We start from the raw sequence: 24103 nt of genomic DNA, 5'->3' as shown, positions 1-24103 counted from the left end.
AATTAATGAGACTGTTATCATGTTGTAGAATGTCTTGCTGAGTTAATTGAAACTGCAGAGATTATATAAATGGTATTAATGAACTTTGACTGCCTTGTGCCTCTGCTTTAATAAAGACTGCTTGGTGGGCTAAATGAACATCGGCAGATAAAAGAACAGGTTCAATTTCGTGAGCCTACAGGCTGTTAACAAAGAAAACTTTTTCACCTCTGTTTTTGAAGAGTGTCATTTCCACATTGCAGTGATTTTAGAAGATGGCTGATCTAGGGCTAAAGGGACTGGATAAAACACTAAATATATCTGTGCTGAATACATGTACTGAATAAATTAATAACTACACTTAAAAACTAACAGATTTTAACTACAACAGTAAAGAGTGGTACTCTAAAAAATTTGAAGGGTTTTTTTTTTTTAACTTTTATTAATTTCAGTGCCACTTCCTGCTTTGACTTCATTGGCCTTGATTATTCTGCTGGATAGGTTGACTGTCTTAATTCAATCTACAGTGGTGCCCCGCAAGACGAATGCCTCGCAAGACGGAAAACCCACTAGACGAAAGGGTTTTCCGTTTTGGAGGTGCTTTGCAAAACGAATTTCCTATGGGCTTGCTTCGCAAGACGAAAATGTCTTGCGAGTTCCTGCAGGTTTTTTCCCCTCCCCCCCTTTTTCTAAGCCGCTAAGCCGCTTATCAGCTGATCCGCTAAGCCGCTTATCAGCTGATCAGCTAAGCCGCTTAACAGCTGATCAGCTAAGCCGCTTATCAGCTGATCCGCTAAGCCGCTTATCAGCTGATCCGCTAAGCCGCTTAACAGCTGATCCGCTAAGCCGCTTATCAGCTGATCCGCTAAGCCGCTTATCAGCTGATCTGCTAAGCCGCTTAACAGTTGATCCGCTAAGCCGCTTATCAGCTGATCCGCTAAGCCGCTTATCAGCTGATCCGCTAAGCCGCTTAACAGCTGATCCGCTAAGCCGCTTATCAGCTGATCCGCTAAGCCGCTTAACAGCTGATCCGCTAAGCCGCTTATCAGCTGATCCGCTAAGCCGCTTATCAGCTGATCCGCTAAGCCGCTTAACAGCTGATCCGCTAAGCCGCTTATCAGCTGATCTGCTAAGCTGCTAATAGCGCTAAGCCGCTAATGGGCTTGCTTCACAAGTCGAAAAAACCGCAAGACGAAGAGACTCGCGGAACGGATTCTTTTCGTCTTGCGAGGCACCACTATAATAATATCGTAGAGCCATAGAATTGTAGAATTGGAAGGTACCCTGAAGATCATCTAGTCCAACCCCCTGCAATGCAGGAATCTTTTGCCCAGCGTGGGGCTTGTGAACCCATGACCCTGAATTAAGAGCTGCATGCTCTAGTGACTCAGCTATCCCAGCAGTGAGCTATATATAAATTAATTATTACTTAATTGATTATTAATTAATGTACAACTCACCGCTGGGATGGCTCATTAAGCTATACCTTAATGCCACTGCTTCAAATAATTCCCTACATTCAAGATGTATGGCACTGATGGCGCCAGGCCTGCGGAATGCTTCTTTATGCTCCATTTGCAAACCTATGCACTCCAACCTTGTGCCTGAATCCTGCAAAAAGTCAATCGGAGCAGCATTTTTGCCTCTTATTCAGCATTTTGGCATAGTTACCAGTGATTCCCAATGTCAGTTCATGCAAGGCAGTCTCTTGACCTGAGTCTCCTGTTCTAATCACTATTTTTAATGGGATTGTTTTATTGTGTATTCTAATAAAATCTGATCGGTGTTTATACAGGTTAAAAGCATAATTTGTCAGTAAACAGTATATTAATTAATAATTGTAATCATGATAGTAGTTAGAACTGGGCCACAGTCTTACTACTGTGGGCCACATCTGTCATGAAAAGGAGGCAGTTCATCAGCAGCAAATTCCAGCATTTCCACTGGTGGATATCCAAACATGCTTCACCAGTTTGTTCTGATTGGTCAGTGATGTGTAAGAAGAGCAGGCTTCCCTTCCAATGGGAAGCCTTCTGCTGCACAACTCTGGCATCAGAATGAAGAGACATTAGGGCAGGGGAACGCTGGGGCTTGCTGATAAACTGTCTTCTGCCTTTTGGAGCAAAGCAGACCTGGGATTCTGCAGCAACTGCCTTGTGGACAGGAAAGCAGTTGAAGGGGAGTTGAAGAAAGAAAAGATCTTGCCTTGCCTGGGTGGGATGGAGAAGGGAAGGGAACCTTAGGGAATATGTCCTGTTGTGATTGGGGGGGGGGAGATAGAGAGACAAATGTCTCTCTACTTATTTAGTTAACCCCTTCGACTGAAGAGGGAAGCCCCTCAAACTCTGCATTTGTAATAACTAACAATTCATTTTCAAAGTGCTCAGGAGCAGCACCAGCAAAAACCAAACAAACCTTGAATTGCATCCATTCACTGCACCTTTGCATGGCTGATGGAAAGGTTTTGATGATGTGGTGGTTTTTACTGAAGCTTAGGGCGCTGACTTGTCGGAAGGAATTTTGGAGAAGAAAATTGAAAGAGAGAAAATTGTGTGTGTGTTGGGGATGGCCTGGGTGGTGCCCCTGTTGTTTTTAAATAGAAAAGCTGGGGTGAAATCAGCCCTCCGTGGGATTTATAATGCTTTCAATGAATGAGGATGATATCCGATGAGGAGAGGAGGTTCAGGGAAAGAGCCAGCCTGCTGTTTGTTTGGGTTGCACTATTTTTAGAAAAATTACTCTTTTTAACGCTTCACACTCCCCTCTCTCTCACAGCAAATCAAACAACAATTTTCTAGCAGAGACTGATGGAGAGATGCCACAACCCAGCAGCAAAAAGGGTTAAATGCTGCTCTTTGCCAGAAAGCTGTTAATGCTTCCTGTAAACTTTGAAAACCACACAAGGCTAACTTAATTTCCATTCGGTCAGTATATTATTTGGCAACAAATACATTGTTGCCATTTTTACATAGCAGATCCCCGTCGCAAAAGCGATTGGAGGGCTATTTACTTCAAATCCATCCTATTTTTGTCTTTTCTCAGAACATTTTAGGCTGCAATCCTGTGCACACATTTCTGGGAGTAAGCCCCACTGATCACACTTACTAAACATGCATAGAGTTGCTATGCAATAACTGTTTCTAGGAGAGGCAGCTTCCTTCCTTTCTTCTTACCTTCTCCAAATACGAGTTGAGATTTATGAAAATACAAGGGAAATCAAGTTTTGAATAGAATTATATCAAAATGTTTCTAAATCAATATTTGTTGCAAGTCATCTGAACCTATTGTGTTAAGTCAGGCATAGATAAACTCCAGCCCTCCAGATGTTTGGGACTACAATTCCCATCATCCCTAGCTAACAGGACCAGTGGTCAGGGATGATGGGAATTGTAGTCCCAAACATCTGGAGGGCCGGAGTTTGCCTATGCCTGTGTTAAGTTATTCGTGTTAATTGTATCCAATGTGTTCCTTAAACTTCTTAGGGTGCAGTCCTAAGCACACTTTCCTAGGGGTAAGCAATCCTGAACCCAGCGTAACTTACCTTTGAGTAAATATGGATGAGATCAGCAGGTTATGCAGTGAGGTGCTTACAGGTTGCACAGGAAGGCTGAGAGACATTCAGATCCTTCTATGGCTCCCAACATTTAGAGATTGGCCATATTCCCCTTATGGTGGAGTTGTATTCAATATTATTGTATATTTGAACAACATAATATATTTTGACCAAAAATGTATATACTATCAGTGATACGGCAGTGCCATATTCTTCCATGGAAATTTTTCCTTTTCATACATTCATTAGTAACAATGAATGGGTGACAACTGCAAACACATTATAAGGCAAGCTTGTCAGTTTCAAATATTTTGTTTTCTTTACTGAATACAAGTAAAATAAAAATGTTAAATTAAATTAAACTCTAGGGCATCACAAAAAATTCTGATGCAACTGAATTTCTTCTAATGCAAATCATCCTGTGTGAATTATCCTAATTTGCATAGGATTCCACCCCCCCCCCCAAAAAAAAGTTCTGATTCAAAATATTCTGGAAAACACACATCACAGCGTACTGCACATAGAAATGTCACTGTATATCAAATTGCTTTTGATTTGATTTAAAAATACATTGTGGTCATTGTATTATAAGAAATTACATGCCATATTTAAATTCATGAGATGTAGACCTAACTGGTGTATCATTGCAACATATAACTTTGAAAGCTCCTCTCTCAAAACATGTTTATTATGCCAGAAATGTTACAAAGAAGGAACTAAAATTGCAATTTTGCTACCCGCACCATTGTCTGTTTCTCTCTTTTTGCATTTCTGCCTTCACCTTAACCCCTTAGCACAATATGGGTGATGCCCACATTATTTTATCTATTGCCATGTTCCAGATTATCTTTTTAACGGTCAGGTTGAATGGCAAACCCATTCTGGGGGTGGCTCTGTAGTGCAGCAGATAACAAAATAGAAATTCCCTCTTCCTGAGAGCTACCCTGGTGATGTAGGTCGCTTGGCACTTGGCCCTTGTTGCTGGAGACCCACGTTTGAAAACTTTATAGCAGAATGCTAGGGTAAGGCTAAGCAAAGTATGCCGTGGCACCATAGCAGAGCATTTTCTGCACATGAACTGAGCACATATAACTGCCATAAGCCCTGTGGAGACATCCTAAAGGGGCCAGTTGGATCAGGACAACAGGTGGCAGAAGCTTGAAGAGCTAGAGTCTGATGATCCAGGGGAGGGCTCCAGTGGGTTGGATGGGACTCATCTGGTCCCCAGGAAGTCCTGGTGTTCACTGAGGCTTGAACCACAGTCAGATCATGGAAGCACCGACCTAACAATGAGGTGGAGTGAAGCAGCTGCCTCAGACAGCTGGATCCAGAGAGGCGGCGCAGCTTGCTTCCGCCCGCATACTGCCACTCGCTGCTGGTTTCCCAAGAGAAGCATCTCTCCATTGAATTCTGTGGGCAGTTCCCTGCCTGCCTAGCAAAAACCCATGGAAGGGACCAAGAAGTGGTCAGTAGCAGGAATAGCAGAGGCCACAAAGTGTCCAGGCATCAGCCATTGGGCACCCCTAGCAATGCCTGTCATGCTCCTAGCAACTCCGCCTATCCTCTTTTTCTCTCCCTGCTTCCTTTGAGCTGACTGTTGTGGCACTTCTGCCTCCTGCTCCTCCCTCCTCGCCTGGCAAATAGCATGGAGCCGCTGCCCTGCACCCCTCCTCCTTCTCTCCAGGGTAAGGTCGTCCTCTGTGCCCACCCTGGGATACAGTGGGGCTGTACAATGATGCCTGTGAGCATGTACAGAAAGTTCTGGGCTATTCCTGCAATGCCCAGGAGTGCTTCTCGGGTTCCCTGAAAGGGAGGAGCCCATGGGAAGTCAGTTGTGTTTGCTTTGGAGCCCTTGGGGGTGCCTTCCTTTGTCCCCCCCAACCCCACATTCCTTTAGAGCTGGTTTTTAAGCAGAGGTTGGATGGCCATCTGTCATGTATGATCTAGCTGAGATTCCTGCATTGCAGTTGGGTACACCAATTCACCCTTGAGGTCCCTTCCAACTCTACAATTCTGTGTGGCTAAATAATAGTGAAAGAGGATGACTGAATAGAGCTAATCAAAACTAAGTCTTCCATTGTACCTGATAGTTGTTTGACCTGTTCAGTTGTGAACGATGCCCCACCAGCTTCTGCTGAGCCAAGCTTTTATTTTTATTAACAATGCTGGATTCTCAAAGGTATTATAGGAACTAGATGCCCAGTCATTATTGATTTATTTTTCCTTTGGAAGCCTTATCCTAGCATATCTGTTCATAAGCAGTCTTTCCAATATGACCTCAAGATATTTTTATGACTGAGTATGCAAGTTACTGGAATGAGCAAAATTTAGAGAAGGTTTAAACTTCTCTTTTGTATTCAAAAGAGTGCATTTAATATTATGAAATAGTGACAATTTAAAACTGAAAAAATAAAAAGATGTGCTCAGCCTACCCAATATACAAATTTACTCTTTCCCCTCTTTTTATTCTAAACATTTTTTCAAAAATGACAGGTTTTATATGATCTCTTTCCAACCTTTCAGAGTACCTTCTGCTTTTAATATTTACATTTAAACATACACATGGAAGGGAAATTATTTCTGTCTGTAACCATCAACCAAGTACCCCAATTTCTTGCCATTTCTTCTGAAGCATTTTAGATGTTCATAACCAAAGTTGCGAAACTGTGTTGGTTAACCTGTATAAAATGAATAATTTTCTTTTGAGCAAATTTAGCCAATCGGCCTAGCTGATCTGCTTAACGGGGTTAAGAAGGAATTGGGCCCCATCTTATATGACATTATCCATTATCACAGTTTTAAGCTATGCAGATACGGGATTTTCATCTTAGCTGAGTGAATTGGAATGTATTTCTCTTAGGTTTCTTCTAATCCCATTTTCTAAAAGTATATAAATAATTCTGTACTTTATAGCAATCATTGATGTTCCAATTTTGGGAAACAATTTTTGATACTGTTCTCAGTTATGCTCTATGTGTGTCTTCATAAGATAGCTCCTAACTGCCCAATGTTTAAGTAAAACAATTATTGACATAGATATTGATGTAACTACTGAGTAATGAATTGTGGTCTACTGACTTTTTGTTCCACTGAAAAAAAAATCAGATGGAGTTCCTGTCTATATAGGAGAGTAAACTATTAGTATTAGTTTCATTTACAATAAAACTATTAGATAGCCATCATTTTTATGCTAAGGTAACTTTTTCTTGCTTAATTGGTCTGATGTAGAAATCCCAGGCATGTGAAATAAAGTCTTTATTTTTGTTTTGCTGTAGGGAATGCATGAACTTCTAGCACCAATTGTCTTTATTCTGCATTGTGACCACCAAGCTTATCTACATGCAAGCGAAGCTGCACAACCAAGGTGGGTCTCTTGCATTTCTCCATACAAAACAAATTATTAGGGTATTGATCTCAAGCAGTATGTGGATCAACAAGCACCATATGCAGTTTGCAATGTAATGTAAATAGTCAAAAGCCATGTTTCAACAATGACATGACAGCAGGTAAAAGACATATCAGCACTACCCTTTAAAGAGAGGTCTGTTAACCTGGTCCAGAGACCGTTTAGTCCTCTGTATCCCCAAGGTAGGAAATTCTGTTGCTGGAAAAAGGCTACAAGGAGACAAGAGCCCAGCTGGATCAGGCCAAAGGCCCATCTAGTTGTTTTGTTTACTTATTTAACAAAATTAACAAAACAAAAAAAATCAATATACTGCTTGATTGTAAAAAAACAACAACAACCCTCTAAGCAAGTTACCCTCCCAGCAGAGAATTATTCCTGATATCAACAGCCATTTGTTCCGCAGGGTGAGAGGGGAAGATCTTCATATACAGCATAGGATATTCAAACTGCTGTTGCACGAAAGTGTTTTATCATTGCCAGGGTCCAAACAACCCTTTATGCAAGCACTTCAGCATGCATTAGGGGCTGCAGCAAGAAGTAGGATGGGACATTCACTGGCACATGTGGTGTTCCACACATAGCGTTTTGGATGCTGGCCAATGTATGCAGGAAGAAAGTGTCAAGGTTTTTCAAAGTAACCATGTTTTGCGCATATTACCGCCGCTTATTTCCTTCCAGAGCTGTAGCCAGAGAAGAAAATGGATAAGAGGTGTCGTCACTGATTAATTGCTGCTAAAATGTGATAAAAATAGATTCTATTAAAATAAATTACTGCTTTGATAATTGTGTATTTGACCAGTAACAATATTTTTTGTTTTCAACGAACAGTGATAGATTGTGGAGTGATCAATTATTCTGGATCAAGCATATTCAAATAATACATTGTGGCACCCAGTAATTTGTTATTTGGAATAATTAGATGGTTACTTCATTGTAGTGCAGACAAGGCAGCTAATTTGTTTTTGATCTTTAGAGAGAGTAAGGACTTCATTTGTCTTCAGTGGAGTTACTTTTTTAATTACAAAGGCTAGTTGTACTTACTTGCAGTTCCTCTATAACTTAGCTTAAAATCTTCCAGAAATAAACTTTTACATGTTTTTGTTATTCTAAGCAGTGAGGAAATGAAAGCTCTTTTGAACCCTGAATACCTGGAGCATGATGCCTAGTAAGTTTCGATAATTTCATGTTTCTGTTACATTTCTATTATATTTGTATTATTATTAATCATAGTACTTATCAAAAAACTTTTGTCTTTAGTGCTATGTTCATCCATCTTATGAAAACAGCAGAACACTGGTTTTCTACCTATGAGCACGACAGTCAAAAGGTACATGTTGATAAAAATCAAGTACTTTTTGAACTTGTAGAATATGATTATTAAAGAACAGAGGTATAATAGGAAATAAGACAGGAGTTAACATTTCTAAAATACGTTGAAACAAAATCTTTGAAGTGTTTTTTTTCCTGAGGTACCTTGTCTGAGAGCCTCCCCAAACCTTCAGCCCACCTTAGCAAATGTAGTGTTGTGGGATCTCTTTAACTGTGGTTAAGTGATAAGGAGTGTACAATTCTGCCTACCTCCTTCTATTCATTAGATGAATGTGTAATTGGATTTTATGAAACCTCCCAACTGTCATTGCAAAATAAGAAATTTTAGCAGTTTCGCTGTTATTCCCCCCCCCCCCTGCTTCATGGTCCTTGTTTTGGTGTGTTTGGTGTATTTTGATGTCAGTCTTCATAGATTAAATTTATACACCCACCCACCAATGACATTCTGGTCTGGAATGTTTGTCTATGAAAAAATACCCCTCAGTTGCTGGAGATAATATATTGGTAATATCTGAATTCCAACAATTGGATATTTGTCCGGTTTACCAATCACATTAAACAGTAATTAAAAATAAACTATGATTTAACAAGAATAAGTATAGGTGCATTCTGCTAATTACATGCCCAGTTTGTTCCCCTCTCCTCTCTTTGCTGTGCTGGAAGGGGGGAAGAGCAAAGACTGGATTTATGCTATGTGTGAAGTTGCACTTGTGGTTTGTTTCCCCAAAATAAAGTATGATTTGTAAGCTAAGTAAACCTTGACTTCTGCTACTGGTTTATTTGGAGAAAAAAACATGAACACTGGTTCAAATGCAATGCTAAGCCAGCCTCAGGTTTGTTTTCCTCCCAGCATATCAAAGACAGGAATGTCAGAGGAGCGAAATGGGCCCCATACCTTTTCTCACTAAACCATAGTTTATTTTTAACTGTAGTTTCAGGTTACATACAAACTGGACCTTTGCTAAAATTTTGTATTAGAATGTGCTCTAATAGTATATTTCATTTTACATTTCACTTTGTTGTTGTTCTTTCATTAGGAGAAAGATGCAATGATGACACCTGTTCCGTTTGCTAGACCACAAGATCTAGGCCCATCAATTGCTATAGTAGCGAAAGTAAATCAGATTCAAGATCATTTGCTAAAGAAACACGATATCGAACTCTACATGCATTTGAACAGGCTAGAGATTGCTCCCCAGATTTATGGACTGTAAGTCGTCTTTCCATTTATTTTACTTTATGTAGTGGATGTGGAATTTAGTGGAGTTGATTTCTGAGTAATGTATAGTTATTGTGACATTAACCTAGGCTAGAAAGCGTGACAGCAGGGACCCTTACTCATCCCAAGGCTAGACATTTTTCAGTTTAGGGAGGTGCTACAAACTTATCCAACTCCAATGCTTTTATGTCTACACTTTTGCAAGAGAGGATGGGAGGAAAACCAGAACAATTTGGCCTCACTGATGTAGCCTCCTTGGTTGCACCCATGTGACCTTATTGGCCCTGCCTCCTTGACCTCCCTACCGGATCCAGGAACTTCTAGATGCCACTTCAGAAACACTACAATAAAAGCAGGAAAAGAAGCTAAATAGTTAACGCTTCAGCTTTTCTGTTTCATTATAGGAACCAGTGACATTTGAACTGTGGCCAGTGACATTCTCAGTAGTATGATAGTGGTAATACATAATTAGGAGACTATAGTAGCTATAGGTGTTCAACAAGTTCTTGATATTTTCATATCTTTTTAAAATATAGTTTTGAATTAGGAAACATAGACTAGACTCTACAAAACTGGGGGAGATTTATTCATCTTAAGGAAACATTAGGCTGTCCTTCTTCTGTTGTTATTACTTAGTAAAAAACATCTTCATAGTGTGTAGGAAAGAAATTCCAGCGTCAGCCAGCTGTGTTCTTTTGAAGCATATAAATTCACCTTGCTCATTGCTTATCCTCCGGCAAAGGACTACAGATGGCTACATTAACTAATAGGTACTGTTCATATTCCAAATTTTGCAAATAAAGCACCCTAAAAAATATAAATGAACATAGATTACATCCCTTATGAATGCTTAATATCTAGTAATGTTTATCTTGTTTAGTACAAGATATTGCTCACAAATATTGCTTTCATTGCATTATTTAAACTTAAAAATACTGTATTATAAATACTGTACATTTACCAGCTTTTCTGCTTTCGGAGCATTTCATTAAGAATAAGGCACAAGAGCAAAATGTCACTCTTCCGGAAACCCAGACTAGGCAGCATTGAATAAGATGCATCAAGAACAATATTAGAACCTACCTTAATCAGACTTTACATAAACTATGTACAAGCAAGAAACAAATAATGCTTCAACGAGCACAAAAATGAATAGAGATGTACTGCAGTGGATGCAATTTATGGCAGATTAAAAATGCTAAAATATAAAATGTGTAACACTACCACTGACAAACTGACAAAACATGTTTTCACACAAGGTTACATGAATGAACCTTGACCAAACTTCAGGCCCTCATATTCTCCCTCCTCTATTCACATGCCGCAATGACCTCCTCCCTTTCTTGCTTATAGCAAAATATAGTTTGTCTCTATGTCTGCATTATTACACTATGGTACTTGCTTGTCTTGCAAATCATGATTGTATACCACAGTTTGATGAGTGGTTTACAATTATTGCCGTCACTTTTTGATAATGCATTACTAATATGGAGGCATACACATAAGAGAAAGTAGGGGAAATAGAACTGCAGAATGTAAAGGAGACATTCAGATCAATGTGGGAAGATGACATTGGGATAGATAGTGGTAATCTGTGGTCTAACTTATGCCTATGGGTTGCAAGTTACCATAAATAGCATAATGTGGAAGAAAATAAAAGAAGAAATATTATCAAGTATGATTACTAAAACAATTACCGTATTTTTCGCCCCATAGGACGCACCGGCCCATAGGACGCACCTAGTTTTTTTGGGGGAAAATAAAGGGGGGGGGGGAATTATTTCCCCCCCCAGGTGCGGGGCTGGGGCAGGGGAAGCTATCCGCAAGCCGTGGGAGAGCTGCGCGAAGTCGCGCAGCTCTCCCACGGCTAGCATAGAGCTGCGCGAAGCCTGAAGCTTGGGGCGTGCTGAGCTCAGCGCTCCCCAAGCTTCTGGGTGCTGGCAAGCTCTCCGCTAGCGGATAGCTTCCTGAAGCCTGGAGAACGAGAGGTGTCGGTGCGCACCGATGCCTCTCGCTCTCCAGGCTTCAGCAAAAGCTTGCATTCGCCCCATAGGACGCACACACATTTCCCCTTCATTTTTGGAGGGGAAAAAGTGCGTCCTATAGGGCGAAAAATACGGTATTTCCCAACTAGAGCCTCGTGTGCAGATTAGTGCACAGTCCTTTGGAATCTGCTGTAGACTACCACTGTAACAAAATGTCATTTGGAATCTTAACTTGTGGAATAATTTACCAGTACTACTGTCAAAACAGTTAGACTTATATCATAGTGATATGTCAGTTCCCACTATATTGGCAGTGAGAAAAATTACCTGGGTCTTTTCTTTTTCTAATAACTGTGTGCTAGTATTTGAAAAGTGCAAAGGGTATAAAACATCAGCATACTGTAATTATTTTTGTCTCTAGTGCTGTCAGACTTTTTTTTTTATATACAAATAATTTCCAGTACTAAGTTGAGTAGTCTCCTTAATTTTGTTAGTGTAGAGAGATACTATTATTTGATTTGGTATAAAGAAAACTATTTACTACCCAACAGGCTGGAAGAGGAAAGAGATATTGTGAAATGTTTCATGCTTGTATATTCAATGGCAACATAAGATAAAGTTGTGAATCTCAGGAAAGGATATGAAATCAGAACAATTCTTAAGAGTTGGGAAGGACTCAAATGCAATGATGATCCAATCTACCTCACCTCACAGAGAACACCCAAAGCCATTTATGGTTGATGATTGAAATAGGTTTTTCCCTAATATACCAAATTTACATTTATGCTTTCCCTTAGTAGATGAGGTGAACGGTTGTCATCAGCCTCTTTCTGTCATTTATCAAAATGCTTGAAAAATGTAGTTCCGTCCTTAACAAATAATTCCTGAGGGTACAGCCAACATTCCTTCAGCTTGACTTAATGTGGGATAAATGTTTATATTAATTTTCTAGTCTTTCACCATGCTTCTTGAACTGTAGCACCCAGATCTGAGACTGCTATTCTAAGAGGTATCTTAACCAGTGGTGCCAAGAACAAAATTACTGCTTCCAGGGTCTTGGATGTGAAGTGATTAATACAGCCCCCAAAAAGAAATGGTCCACTTGTACCAATGCACCAAATTGTTGATTTGTATTCTGATCATACATAACCTCTGGATTTTTCTCTGCAAAATTGCATCCTGGGAAGCTGGAATTCCACGTTCTTACTATTATTTATTTATTTATTTATTTATTTGATTGATTGATTGATTGATTGATTGATTTACTTGCTGCAGAAAAGTCTCTAACTGACTTACAAAGATTAATAGCCCAAAGGGGCTAGCATAAATAAAAAACAGTACCTTCCAATCAAACCATGAACAATAAGCAGTTTAAAAAACTGCAAAAACTTACTAAATCATGGTGCTGAAACATGTGTTTGATTATGTTCCTTTGCTGAGCATTGGTATGGGAAATTGTTGCTTATTGACCAATCTTAGGTTATTCAGATGTTTGTGTGTTTTTTAATGTATTGCTTATATGCCCAAATGGCTGTAGTCCTTCATGGTTTTTATAATATCAGGGTGAGACAGACATTCTCCAATCTGCACACTTTATCTGAATGAAGCCTCTCCTCTTTCCTTCCTTCCTTAATATATACTAGTGAGTTTCTGTGGCGTTTGCCACTCAAGGTTAGATTTGACCAAATGTCTTTGTTGTCCTGAGTACTGTCACAAAAACACAGGACTCCTAACATTGAGAAGGTTTTTGCTATCCCTTCCCTATCAAATCACCAAAAAATAGTTAACAAATGTAGTAGGTCGAATACAAAAGTGAAATGAAGCCATCCATTCATTATGTTACGCGCTTATAAAGCTCAATGAATCACTTGTGTAGCCTCTATCCATTTAGGCTGGATTTAAATTAACAATGTTGACAGATGTGCGTCTCCTTATAAATTCCATATGGCTTGAAGACTGCTTTTGTTGCTATTACAATATAGCATGATAAAAAATATAGTATGATGAAAACAATAGTGCTATGCAAAGGGCATATTAAGGGAGAGAACAGCTGTTTGTTTGTTTATTTGTTGGTTTGCCTTCCTTCAACCAAGCACACATATCCTAGGTAAATTGCTGATCAGAAGGTCAGCAGTTCGAATCCCCGTGACAGGGTGAGCGCCCGTTGCTCTGGCTCAGCTCCTGCCAGCCTAGCAGATCGGAAGCACACCAGTGTAAGTAGATAAATAGGTACTGCTGCAGCGGGAAGATAAACAGCGTTTCTGTGCACTCTGGCACTTGTCACGGTCCTCCGTGCACCAGAAGTGGTTTAGTCATGTTGGCCACATGACCCGGAAAGCTGTCTGTGGACAAATGTCAGCTCCCTCAGCCTGAAAGCTGAAAGATGAGCACCACAACCCCATAGTCGCCTTTGACTGGACTTAACCGTCCAGGGGTCCTTTACCTATTACCTTTACCTTTAAAGAAAGGCATATACACATGAATGGGACACTGGGCCATGGAGATCAGTGGCATCAGCCCTTTCACTTCTACATCATTTACTTTGGCTGGCACCTCTATGGGAGTTCTGCTGATTATCATCAAGATAAGCGTAGGCATCCTTGAAGAACTACCAAGTGAGCAAAGGAGCATGATCAACAGTGAGGGAATGCAAAAGAGAGTGAGATGGGATGGTGGAAACATAGGTTAGCACAGTATCAGAGCCTCCTGCACCATGCCAATGTTTGTGTATGCAAAGTCAAATTGCAAGGAAGAGTTTGGCTTTAGCCACCCACTTTACTTGAAAGAGCTAGTTGGGCCTTGCGCTTGGCATAAGTGCAGCGATTCATCCTTTTAAAAAAACAATTATATCCCATTTTCCTGCTTCGGAAGCATTCATAGCAGCCAACAAAAATAAATACCAAAATGCGCCTAAAAACCAATGAAATGTAATAAAAACAATTTTAAAACAGATGAAGATAAAGCCAGTAGAACAAGCAAAGGGCATAATAGCTGTTGTGTCTGCAAACAAATGAAAAATATTTAGACAGTGCCAGAAGGTAAGGAGAGAGGAGACAGGTGGACATCTCTGTGAAGAGGGTACAAAAGCCTGGACACAATGGCTGAAAACATCATTTCCCACAACCCCATGTGCGTACTTTAAAATGCTGAGGGTTTGCAGAGCAGAGCCTCAGTCAAAGGCCTCAATTTATCAAAAGATGCACATATAGATCAGGTACCCAAACTACCATATCTGCAATATTTGTAAAACCATCTTTTTACATGCCATTTTGCTCCTTTGTGTTTATAAAACGATCTGCTTATAAAAATGCATAGATGTCTTACTTCCAGATGAAATAAAAGTCAATGAAAGGATTAGATCCTATAAAATGCTGACAGATTGAATATTCAGTGTAATTGTACAGTTATATGAGCTAACAATGATTAATGCCCTAGATTAAATGGTATTTAAATGTTAATTTCTCTGACCCTTAAATCTAATAAGTTATAGTGCAAAGTAATTATTGCAAGCCACTTTGTGCCTTGTACTGTTGCTAGCACTTGTAGTACAAACATGAGGGCAGGTGTTGTACACAGCTACAGGAGAAGTTTGAAGGGAGCTGTTAAGTGAACCAGTATGTGCTGTTTTTCCCCGTGCTATTGTATGTTTTGAATGATTATTATTATTTACTTCAAAAAGTGAAGGCAGTGTTTTGAAACCAAAGTGTTGCACTGTGTCTGTGCTGCAGAATAGACACATGAGAAGTATAAAGTAAGCTCCTCAGTGGATCACTAAACTGGCGCTGCACGTGTGCTTGGTCTCACACAAACAGAACGCACGTAAATGGGGAGTTGCCTGTACAGTGGTACCTCAGGTTAAGTACTTAATTCGTTCCGGAGGTCCGTTCTTAACCTGAAACTGTTCTTAACCCAAAGCACAACTTTAGCTAATGGGGCCTCCTGCTGCCATTGCGCCGCCAGAGAATAACTTCTGTTCTCATCCTGAAGCAAAGTTCTTAACCTGAGGTATTATTTCTGGGTTAGCGGACTCTGTAACCTGAAGCGTATGTCACCTGAAGTGTATGTAACCCGAGGTACCACTGTACTCTGTTTCCAGCAGTGTCTAGTCAGTCATTCTAGGAAGCTTGCAAATCCTGACCCCAGCAACTGGCATTCAAAGATACACTGTCTCTGCATATGGAGGTTTCAGTTAGCTGTCGTAACTAATTGTTAGTAAAGACAAGCAAACCCACAAATTACTCAGAATATTTATATTGCCTTTATAGGTTGTTATAATTAGAATCTGTATGTATTCTAAATTCTATCAGGTATGCTTCCTTTAGCCTTTTGTGCAGCGGAGGGCTCATGTGTGTCAGATGAAAAGAGATAATGTAATTGATATTCTTGATCCACTTTAGCTTAAATATGGATTTAGACTTTGTTCAGTAATTTGCTTTCCTGCATATGGTGTCAAAAGTGATTGGTATATAAGTAGGATGAAAGATGGGTTGAGAAATGGGAAGTATCCATTTGAGTTCTATTCTCTTGCCACTTAATTATATGCTGAGATGTTAATGAATAGAACTGAGTAGCTGTGAGGATAGAATACAGATTTGTCATGTTACTCCTAGATGCAGGTGATGTGCCTTCAGTCTCAAGTGCTGAAAGTAAGATATAGTCAGAATAGATGCCTGGCAAGTAAACTTTCATAGCACCTCTTGTCAAAATGTCCTGGGGGTGAAAAGACTGCCAACTTTAACATTGCTAAGCACTGGAAATTAAAGTGAAAATCTGGACTAGATGAAGACCTTTGGCCATGTGAGTTTTTATTATGAATATTCAAGAAATATATTCCAGGATATTTGGAAGACTGTTTTTGCTACTCTTTGAATTGTTATCTTTGATGTGACTGCACAAGGTAGCATAGTAATCTCACAGTACTGATCACAAGAATGGATCCTTCTACTAAGCTACCCAGGAATGATGTTATAGTGGTACCTCAAGTTAAGAACTTAATTCGTTCTGGAGGTCCGTTCTTAACCTGAAACTGTTCTTAACCTGAGGTATCACTTTAGCTAATGGGGCCTCCTGCTGCCGCCGCACCGCCGCTATGCAATTTCTTTTGTCATCCTGAAGCAAAGTTCTTAACCCGAGGTACTATTTCTGGGTTAGCGGAGTCTGTAACCTGAAGCGTCTGTAACCCGAGGTACCACTGTATATGACTGCTAGTGTGAAAAAAGAAATAACAAAACAGATGTACCTAAAAGGAGTTACATGAGATTTGTGGGTCATATTGCACAAAAAGGGCAAATAAGGCAATAAGTTCCTTAAAACATGTATCTTTAATCCAGTTGTAATGGAATTGTTTGCCACAGTCAGATAGTACTGTTTTGGAAGCAGAAGAAGAATCAAAGTTAATTTTTACTTTGAGGACTGTTGTGATTTAGAAGATGTTTGCCACCAGCATATTAACATTTTCTTTTAGGAGCTTTGTGCATCAAAGTGCACAGGGTGAAAGCTGATCATAGGCTGCTAGAATGAATGTCTCTTCCATTCACACACAGTGTTAATGCTAGGGAAGCATACTATAAAAGGATAATTCACAGTTTTGACCTCAGTTTTTTCCAAACCATAGTAGGAGTTAGAACTTTTAGGAACTTCACTCTTGTGGCTGCAGAATGATTTTAACAACATATACAGATACTTGCTATATCCTAAGACTGCTTTAAATGATTCCTAATGTAGCTGTGCTTAGCTAGTGATAAGCAAGCAGTATGTTGGGTAACAAGTAGGTCAATCTAAGTGACTACTTTGGGCTAAGATGAGCAACAAGCCAATGTATAAGGATGCAGCCTTATATCCTTGCATGTGTATTTAGAAGAACTGCGTATTGTTGGTCATTATAGGAAAACAGGATGCTGAATTAAATGGACCTCAGCAGAACTGCTGTTATAGGCAAGCAAGGTCCATTCATTCATTTATTTTCCTCCAACCCAACCTAAAATGAAGATCAGTCTAGCTTCGTATTCAAAAAGGATATTTTGATAAATACTTTTTCCTACAAAGAACCAGAAGCATAAATGAGTTGGGTGGATCTTTGCAGAATTGTGTATATGTGTAATACAGGGTTGACACTATTTTGCTTTGTGCAAATATAAATGAAATAAAGTGAAAGAGTTGTTGGGATAATTATGTGGCATTCTGTTTAGCACCCTGGAAATAGGATTACTACAGCCCTTCAGGTTTAGACTTAAAGATAATACAGTGAAGATTTGTATGTGCAGACTAGTTACCTTTCCCCCCCTCCATGCATGAGATTGTATGGATAAACTTCAATGTGATCTAGTCTGTTCACATGGGAGGAGAAAGAATGCACGTTTTCAGGCATTTTCTTGGAAATGACTACTGGGTACTGTATGTTGTTTAGTGTTCATTCCAGTTCACACATTTCTCTTCACAATCCCATAAATGGAAAGGATCACATTGGGGGGGGGGGTCTTACCCTAGAAATCACTTAATGGTTTCACCACTATTGTCCACAGGATGTAGATTTGCATCCACAATCACTTTATAAAGTTAAGATAGTCAAGAAAATCTCTCCTGAACATATTAGGACTAGTAAATCTCCTAGGAGAAAAACTGCAAATTTCTAATTTAAGAGTAAGCTTTTCAAAACAGTAACTCTGTTTTAAATCTGAATTGCATATTAAAAAATGTGTGTTACTAAAGCATTGGTATTATGTAAATATGTTTAATCTTATTTAAATTTGCTTTTATACAGTAAATTATTATGATAATAATTTTTAACATTTATAGACTGAGAAATATATTCCAGTCCTTTTATAGAACTAGGAATGGAGATCTGTACGATTGTCGTCAGTTCATTTTTTTGCAGCATGTATTGTTGGGTTTGAATAATCACACGTCAGTGTAAACAAAGAGCATATGTAATGGGGGGGGGGATCCTGCTCTGTGAAAGCAGTATCGTAAATTGTGCTACCATTTAGAATGGGTGAGTCACACAATGGTTTTCATTAATCTTGCGGGGGGGGGCGAGTTTCCCTTTTCCACATCTGTCAGGATAGAAACTTTAATGAGGAGCCTGCTTTAGTCAAACTAAGAGCTAAAGTATTTAAACCTTCAGTATCTGTTCTGCGCTAGAGAAAAACTTTCTTAAGACCAATACTGCACAGACTAGGAATCTCAGTACCGCTTTAGAGTATCTGCCACCACATTCAAGGAGCAGAACAATACAGAATTGTGTTTGCAACTGAGGGAAGGGATAACCTGATGGAAGTATATTGTGTGGAATGTAAGTTGTGTTTCCCAAGTGTTGACAAACTTAAAACCATCTCTAAAGGTACACAGCTTTTGCCTGCAAATTAGTTTGGATCAGTTTGGGGGTAATTAGGGTTGTTTCCACACTAATTGACAGCCAGCACGTGCTAACTGTGCTTACTAATGACTCATGTTGGCTTTGTGTGTTGTGTGTGTGTGTGTGTGTGTGTGTGTGTGTGTGTGTGGCTGTTGTTGGTTGAAAATACCAGCCCAACACTACTCTGTTATCCTAGAGTAAACTTACAAACTGCACAATTGAGCTATGATCATGAGTGGCAGGGAGAGGATTATAAATCAGCATCAAAAAATTATCCCAACAAAGACCATGTATGGGAAGGATCTGTATCTATGGGAATCAGATGTAGATATGCCAAAAACTCTGAAGAGGCTTAGCACAACCATCCCAACACTGGCACCGCCTTCTGACATTTGTTATTGCCATGGTTATGTAGTGACGTGTGTAAGTGTGTTTCACGGACCCGTGGGATCACTCCAAGAAGAGAAAATCATTATGTAGGGCAAACACTGGGCACTTGAGATATTTTGGACTCCCACTCCCATCATGCCTGGCCCATTGACATAGTGGCTGGGAATTATAGGAGTTGTGTTCCAAAATATCCAGAGAGCACTAGGTCGATGAAGACTGCTGCAGGATGTGACCCTCAACCCTCACTACATAAAAGAACCGGCTTACTGCCTGCAGGAAATCTTCACTAGACAACCCAGCTACATACTTGTATTAGTATGGTTAAAACAATACGTTAGAGAACTTAATTTGTTTTGCTAAAATATGCCCCCAGAAGCTTATTAATAAGAATAACTTGTTCTTTTCTAAAAAGATATCTTACAACACATTCAGGTGACAGTGGGAGGCATAAGACCAGTTTTTCAGGTCTGCACAACCATGTTGCCTATTCAGTATGTTCTGGTGAGGCCTCCTGCAATCACTGTTGAGACATCCTGCAGTCACATCTTTCATATGCGAAAAACAAGTGTGTGTCATCCTTTGCTAAACATTTGAGGTGTGCTTTTATATACCTTTTATGCCAGTGGTGAGCTTCTAAATGGTGCTTCAGAATTATGTTATTCAGCCTTGCCTGTGACATCACCAAGCAGCTGTGTTGCATTATACTTAAAATAGCATTAAACCTTTACATTTTAAATGAATATTTTTCTTTGCAGTGATCTAGAATGCATAATAAGCATCTGTGGGCTATGCAATTAATGTCACTTGTGAGGAAGGACCTTCATGATGCACAAGGGCTTCAGCACTCTTAAATTATGATTCCTTTACTGCACTCATGGGATAAATTCTATATCCCCCAGATGCTTATTATGTATCTTCTATGTCCCTTAATTCCTATTAGCTGGATTAGCAGTTGTTGTGATGTTGAGGTTTATGGTAATTTAACTGGGATTGTTCTTACAGATCAATAAATAAACTTTGCAAAACTTAACTCTGTATTATCTTTCAGCTTTGATGCATACAATGTGCTAATAATTTAACAGTATGTACGAAAATATTTACTTACATGAGCTTGAGACGTTACTATGGAAATACAAGCAGGCCCATCAGTATAACTGATTGATTGAAAGATGCAGAGAAACTTACTTAATACAAACAGTTAAAATACCATATTGTAATGAAAAGGAATAATTTGTTAAAATTACTGTTATTGCTCCCAGTGGTAAAGATTCTTACTTTATTATGTGTATAACCCATGCATTAAACACAAAAATGATGGCTCTAAAGCTATTTTAAAAAAACAAGTTGAAATGAATACTATGGTGCCTCGCAAGACGAAATTAATTCGTTCCGCGAGTTTTTTCGTCTTGCGATTTTTTCGTCTTGCGAAGCACGGACTTTGGAAAAGCTTCAAAAATCACCAAAGATTTCAAAAACCTCAAAAAAGGCTACCACACCGCGTGAATGCACGGTTTTAAGAAAAAGGAAACAAACTTGCAAGACAAAGGAAACAAACTTACAAGACGTTTTCGTCTTGCGAAGCAAGCCCATAGGGAAATCCGTCTTGCGAAGCAACTCAAAAAACGAAAAACTCTTTCATTTTGCGAGTTTTTCATCTTACGAGGCATTCATCTTGCGAGGTACCACTGTATTTGTTTGTGGGCTGATATTTACTAGTTATCTTTTCCCCTTAATTTTCAAATGTTTTGAATTTTACCTGCAATGATATTGCTTTCTATGAAAGCAGAGGAGATGCCAGCTGGAAAAAAAATCTTGAAGAATTATCCTCGATGTATAGCCTATTCTGGCAAATTAAGTCAATTCTTTCTTCAAATTAAGTCAATTCTTTCAATTCATTCTTCTCTTTCTTTCAAGTAAGTAAGCCCCACTGAATTCAGTGCAGCTTCCTACTGCATAGACATGTACAGAATTGCACCATGAAGCCAATGCAGCCATTTCATAGAAGTGTTTCCTGGGCTCATCCTTATACATTTAATAAAGTTTTCCCATTGACATCATAGGGGGTTTGGCTCCACCTGGTGGATGAAGGCAGGAGAAGAACTTCCTGGGAAGTAGGCGGCTCCCATTCAGTTTTTGCTCTTGCCTTCCAATGTTACCACACTTTTCTTCATCTTTAGGATTGTTTATTCAGCTTCTCCTCTAAACTATATATATTTTACTTTTCTCCTGTACCTATTGTTTTTGTACTCTTCTTTCCATATAGTCTTCCCTTCTCTAAAGAGACAGACTACCTCCCACCCTTTTCTGTCTTAACCACATCCTTTCCTAATTCCTTTTCTCCTCCTCAAACAAGAAAAAAAGACCCCAAAAATCATTCTCAGGGGGTTTCTGCCATGGCACCTTTGTAGCCTGACTGATTTGCTCCTGGACATGCACCTTGACCCCAGAGTGTTGGGATTTCGGCCCAATCAGAGAAGAAGACTGTTGCTGTGGCCTCTCCACATCCTCATGGCTCTGTTATCCTGGTCACATGGCAAATGTAGATTCTAGATTGTGAGCTAGACAGGTACAACACACTGAAGCAGGCCCAGCTGAGACCTAGGGACCCACCGCTTCCTCTTGAAGGTTGCGTATGGCCGTTCCAACACAGTCACCCCTCCAGCCGCTTATCAAACAAAGATGTTTCAGACCAGCCTCTACCAGTGACACTGACTCCACAGCAGTCCACAAGGCCACCAAAAAGACAAAGCAGCCTAGTAGCAGGACGAGGCCAGGAGAGCTCACCTCCTTGGAGAACTGGTAAGGTCATAGCCGCCTCTCCCTCCTACCTGACAGAGTGCAGTGACTGACTCAGGCATGACATCTCTTCCAATACCCTGTGGGTTCAGCCTGGATGGCCAATAAAATCCATACTCCAGTTGTCAAACAGGATGTTTGTTTCGGCATTGCAAGGCCAGCTGCGAAACAACCTCAACCAGCAAGTGATTGAAGGGTTGGCACATCAAATATGAAAAAAAAAATCACTTGTGCATTGTAGACCCAGCTCAACTACAGCCCACCCACTCTGCTACCCTCTGAGGAGGACAAATTATGGACTTTGAAGATACTCCAGCTTCCTCTCCATTGTCTCCACAAACAGGGACCCAGGACTCATTCCTGACACAACACCAGTGGGCTTCCAACTCACAAAGGACATACACAAGCCCTGCTTGGCTGCATATAATTGGAAGTAGGCAGATCCACCGCTGCCCTCCTTGCCTAATCCTTGCTGCATGCTTCAGCCTAGAACAAGATCCTGTCGTCGTCCCTGCCTAATCCTTTCACATTGTTGTTTAGTCGTGTCCGACTTTTCATGACCCCATGGACCAGAGCACACCAGGCACTCCTGTCTTCCACTGCCTCCCGCAGTTTGGTCAAACTCATGTTGGTAGCTTTGAAAACACTGTCCAACCATCTCGTCCTCTGTCGTCCCCTTCTTCTTGTGCCCTCAATCTTTCCCAACATCAGGGTCTTTTCCAGGGAGTCTTCTCTTCTCATGAGGTGGCCAAAGTATTGGAGCCTCAGCTTCAGGATCTGTCCTTCCAGTGAGCACTCAGGGGCTGATTTCCTTCAGAATAGATAGGTTTGATCTTCTTGCAGTCCATAGAACTCTCAAGAGTCTCCTCCAGCACCATAATTCAAAAGCATCAATTCTTTGGTGATCAGCCTTCTTTATGGTCCAGCTCTCACTTCCATACATCACTACTGGGAAAACCATAGTTTTAACTATATGGACCATTCTCAGCAAGGTGATGTCTCTGCTTTTTAAGATGCTGTCTAGGTTTGTCATTGCTTTTCTCCCAAGAAGCAGGCATCTTTTAATTTCGTGACTACTGTCATCTGCAGTGATCACATTACAATCTACCAATACTGGGGAACCTGACAGCTCTTGGGCAATATCCTCCATAGGGTCTGACCTCTTTGTCTTTCAGGATGTGGAAGAAAGGGAATGGAATGGTAGTTCTGTGGTGGACAAACAGCTATCTCTTTCCTTATTTCAAGACGCTCATAATATGCCACACCTCTGTCTCTCAGGAGCAGCACTAGACCTTAATGCTAAGTCATCTGAACCTACCCCCGCTCCTTCCAAGGGGGCAGTGGTGTTTCCTGAGACCCAACCTTCTTCTAAATTTGTACCAGCGCCAGGCTATTCAAGAGAATCACTAAAACAGGATGGGATACTCCCACACAATACAAAAAGTTGGTCCAACTAACCAACAATTATCAAATCCTGGATATTGAGATCATTGACCTCTTGAAGACCACATTGCAAAACCGAACCAGGATCCCAACTGTGTCTACAAGACACTACTCAAAATATCGAGGTCAGCGGCATTTGTGGCAGAAGCCACCTAGGACTTCACCCAGTTCACAGTGTGCTCAATGGCAGCAGGTGTGGTAACTTGCAGGTTGCAGTGACTGAAACTCTGGGAAGTAGACAAAACATACAAGATCAGTTTCTCCACAGCACCCTTTGTAGGTGGAAACTGTTTGGTGAAAAAACCCTGGAGCACCTCTGTAGATGAAGGTCCTGGTCACTCAACAAGATGTGAGGTGCTACTCTACATGTTATACATCTTACCAGGTGAATTAGTTCTTTTGGAACTACCACTTAGACGGCAAGCACCACAACTACAAATCCAAGCCATCCTGGAACAAGCACCACCACTTCCCCAGATGATGTCAGGGAAACAAGTTTGGGTCCTCCAAACCCCACCTACCCGGCACACCAGTAAATGGAAACAATGACATGAGTATCAGACAGGTGTGGGTAGGCTCCAGACATTCATTCATCTTGCCTGGCAAGATACAACTGCAGACCACTGATTTCTCAACATTATATCACAGG

General features: G+C 40.3%; 1 protein-coding gene across 10 annotated transcripts in view; it reads left to right on the top strand.

Annotated features, from left to right (window-relative positions):
• Positions 1-24103, top strand: part of TBC1D5 (TBC1 domain family member 5) — a 252557-nt gene that overhangs the window by 144213 nt on the left and 84241 nt on the right. For 8 of the 10 annotated variants that reach the window (XM_079947228.1, XM_079947229.1, XM_079947230.1 and 5 more), the window contains 4 exons: positions 6808-6896; positions 8050-8103; positions 8196-8265; positions 9305-9477. In XM_079947228.1, coding sequence (XP_079803354.1) covers positions 6808-6896; positions 8050-8103; positions 8196-8265; positions 9305-9477 — 386 coding nt within the window. The remainder of the gene's footprint in view (positions 1-6807; positions 6897-8049; positions 8104-8195; positions 8266-9304; positions 9478-24103) is intronic. The other 2 variants (XM_079947234.1, XM_079947232.1) reach the window with 1 other exon arrangement.

The sequence above is a fragment of the Podarcis cretensis genome, assembly GCF_951804945.1.
Source record: "Podarcis cretensis genome assembly, chromosome: 12".
NCBI classification, from domain to species: domain Eukaryota; kingdom Metazoa; phylum Chordata; class Lepidosauria; order Squamata; family Lacertidae; genus Podarcis; species Podarcis cretensis.
Note: the sequence above shows the minus strand (reverse complement) of the source record. Positions and strands in the feature narration are given on the sequence as shown.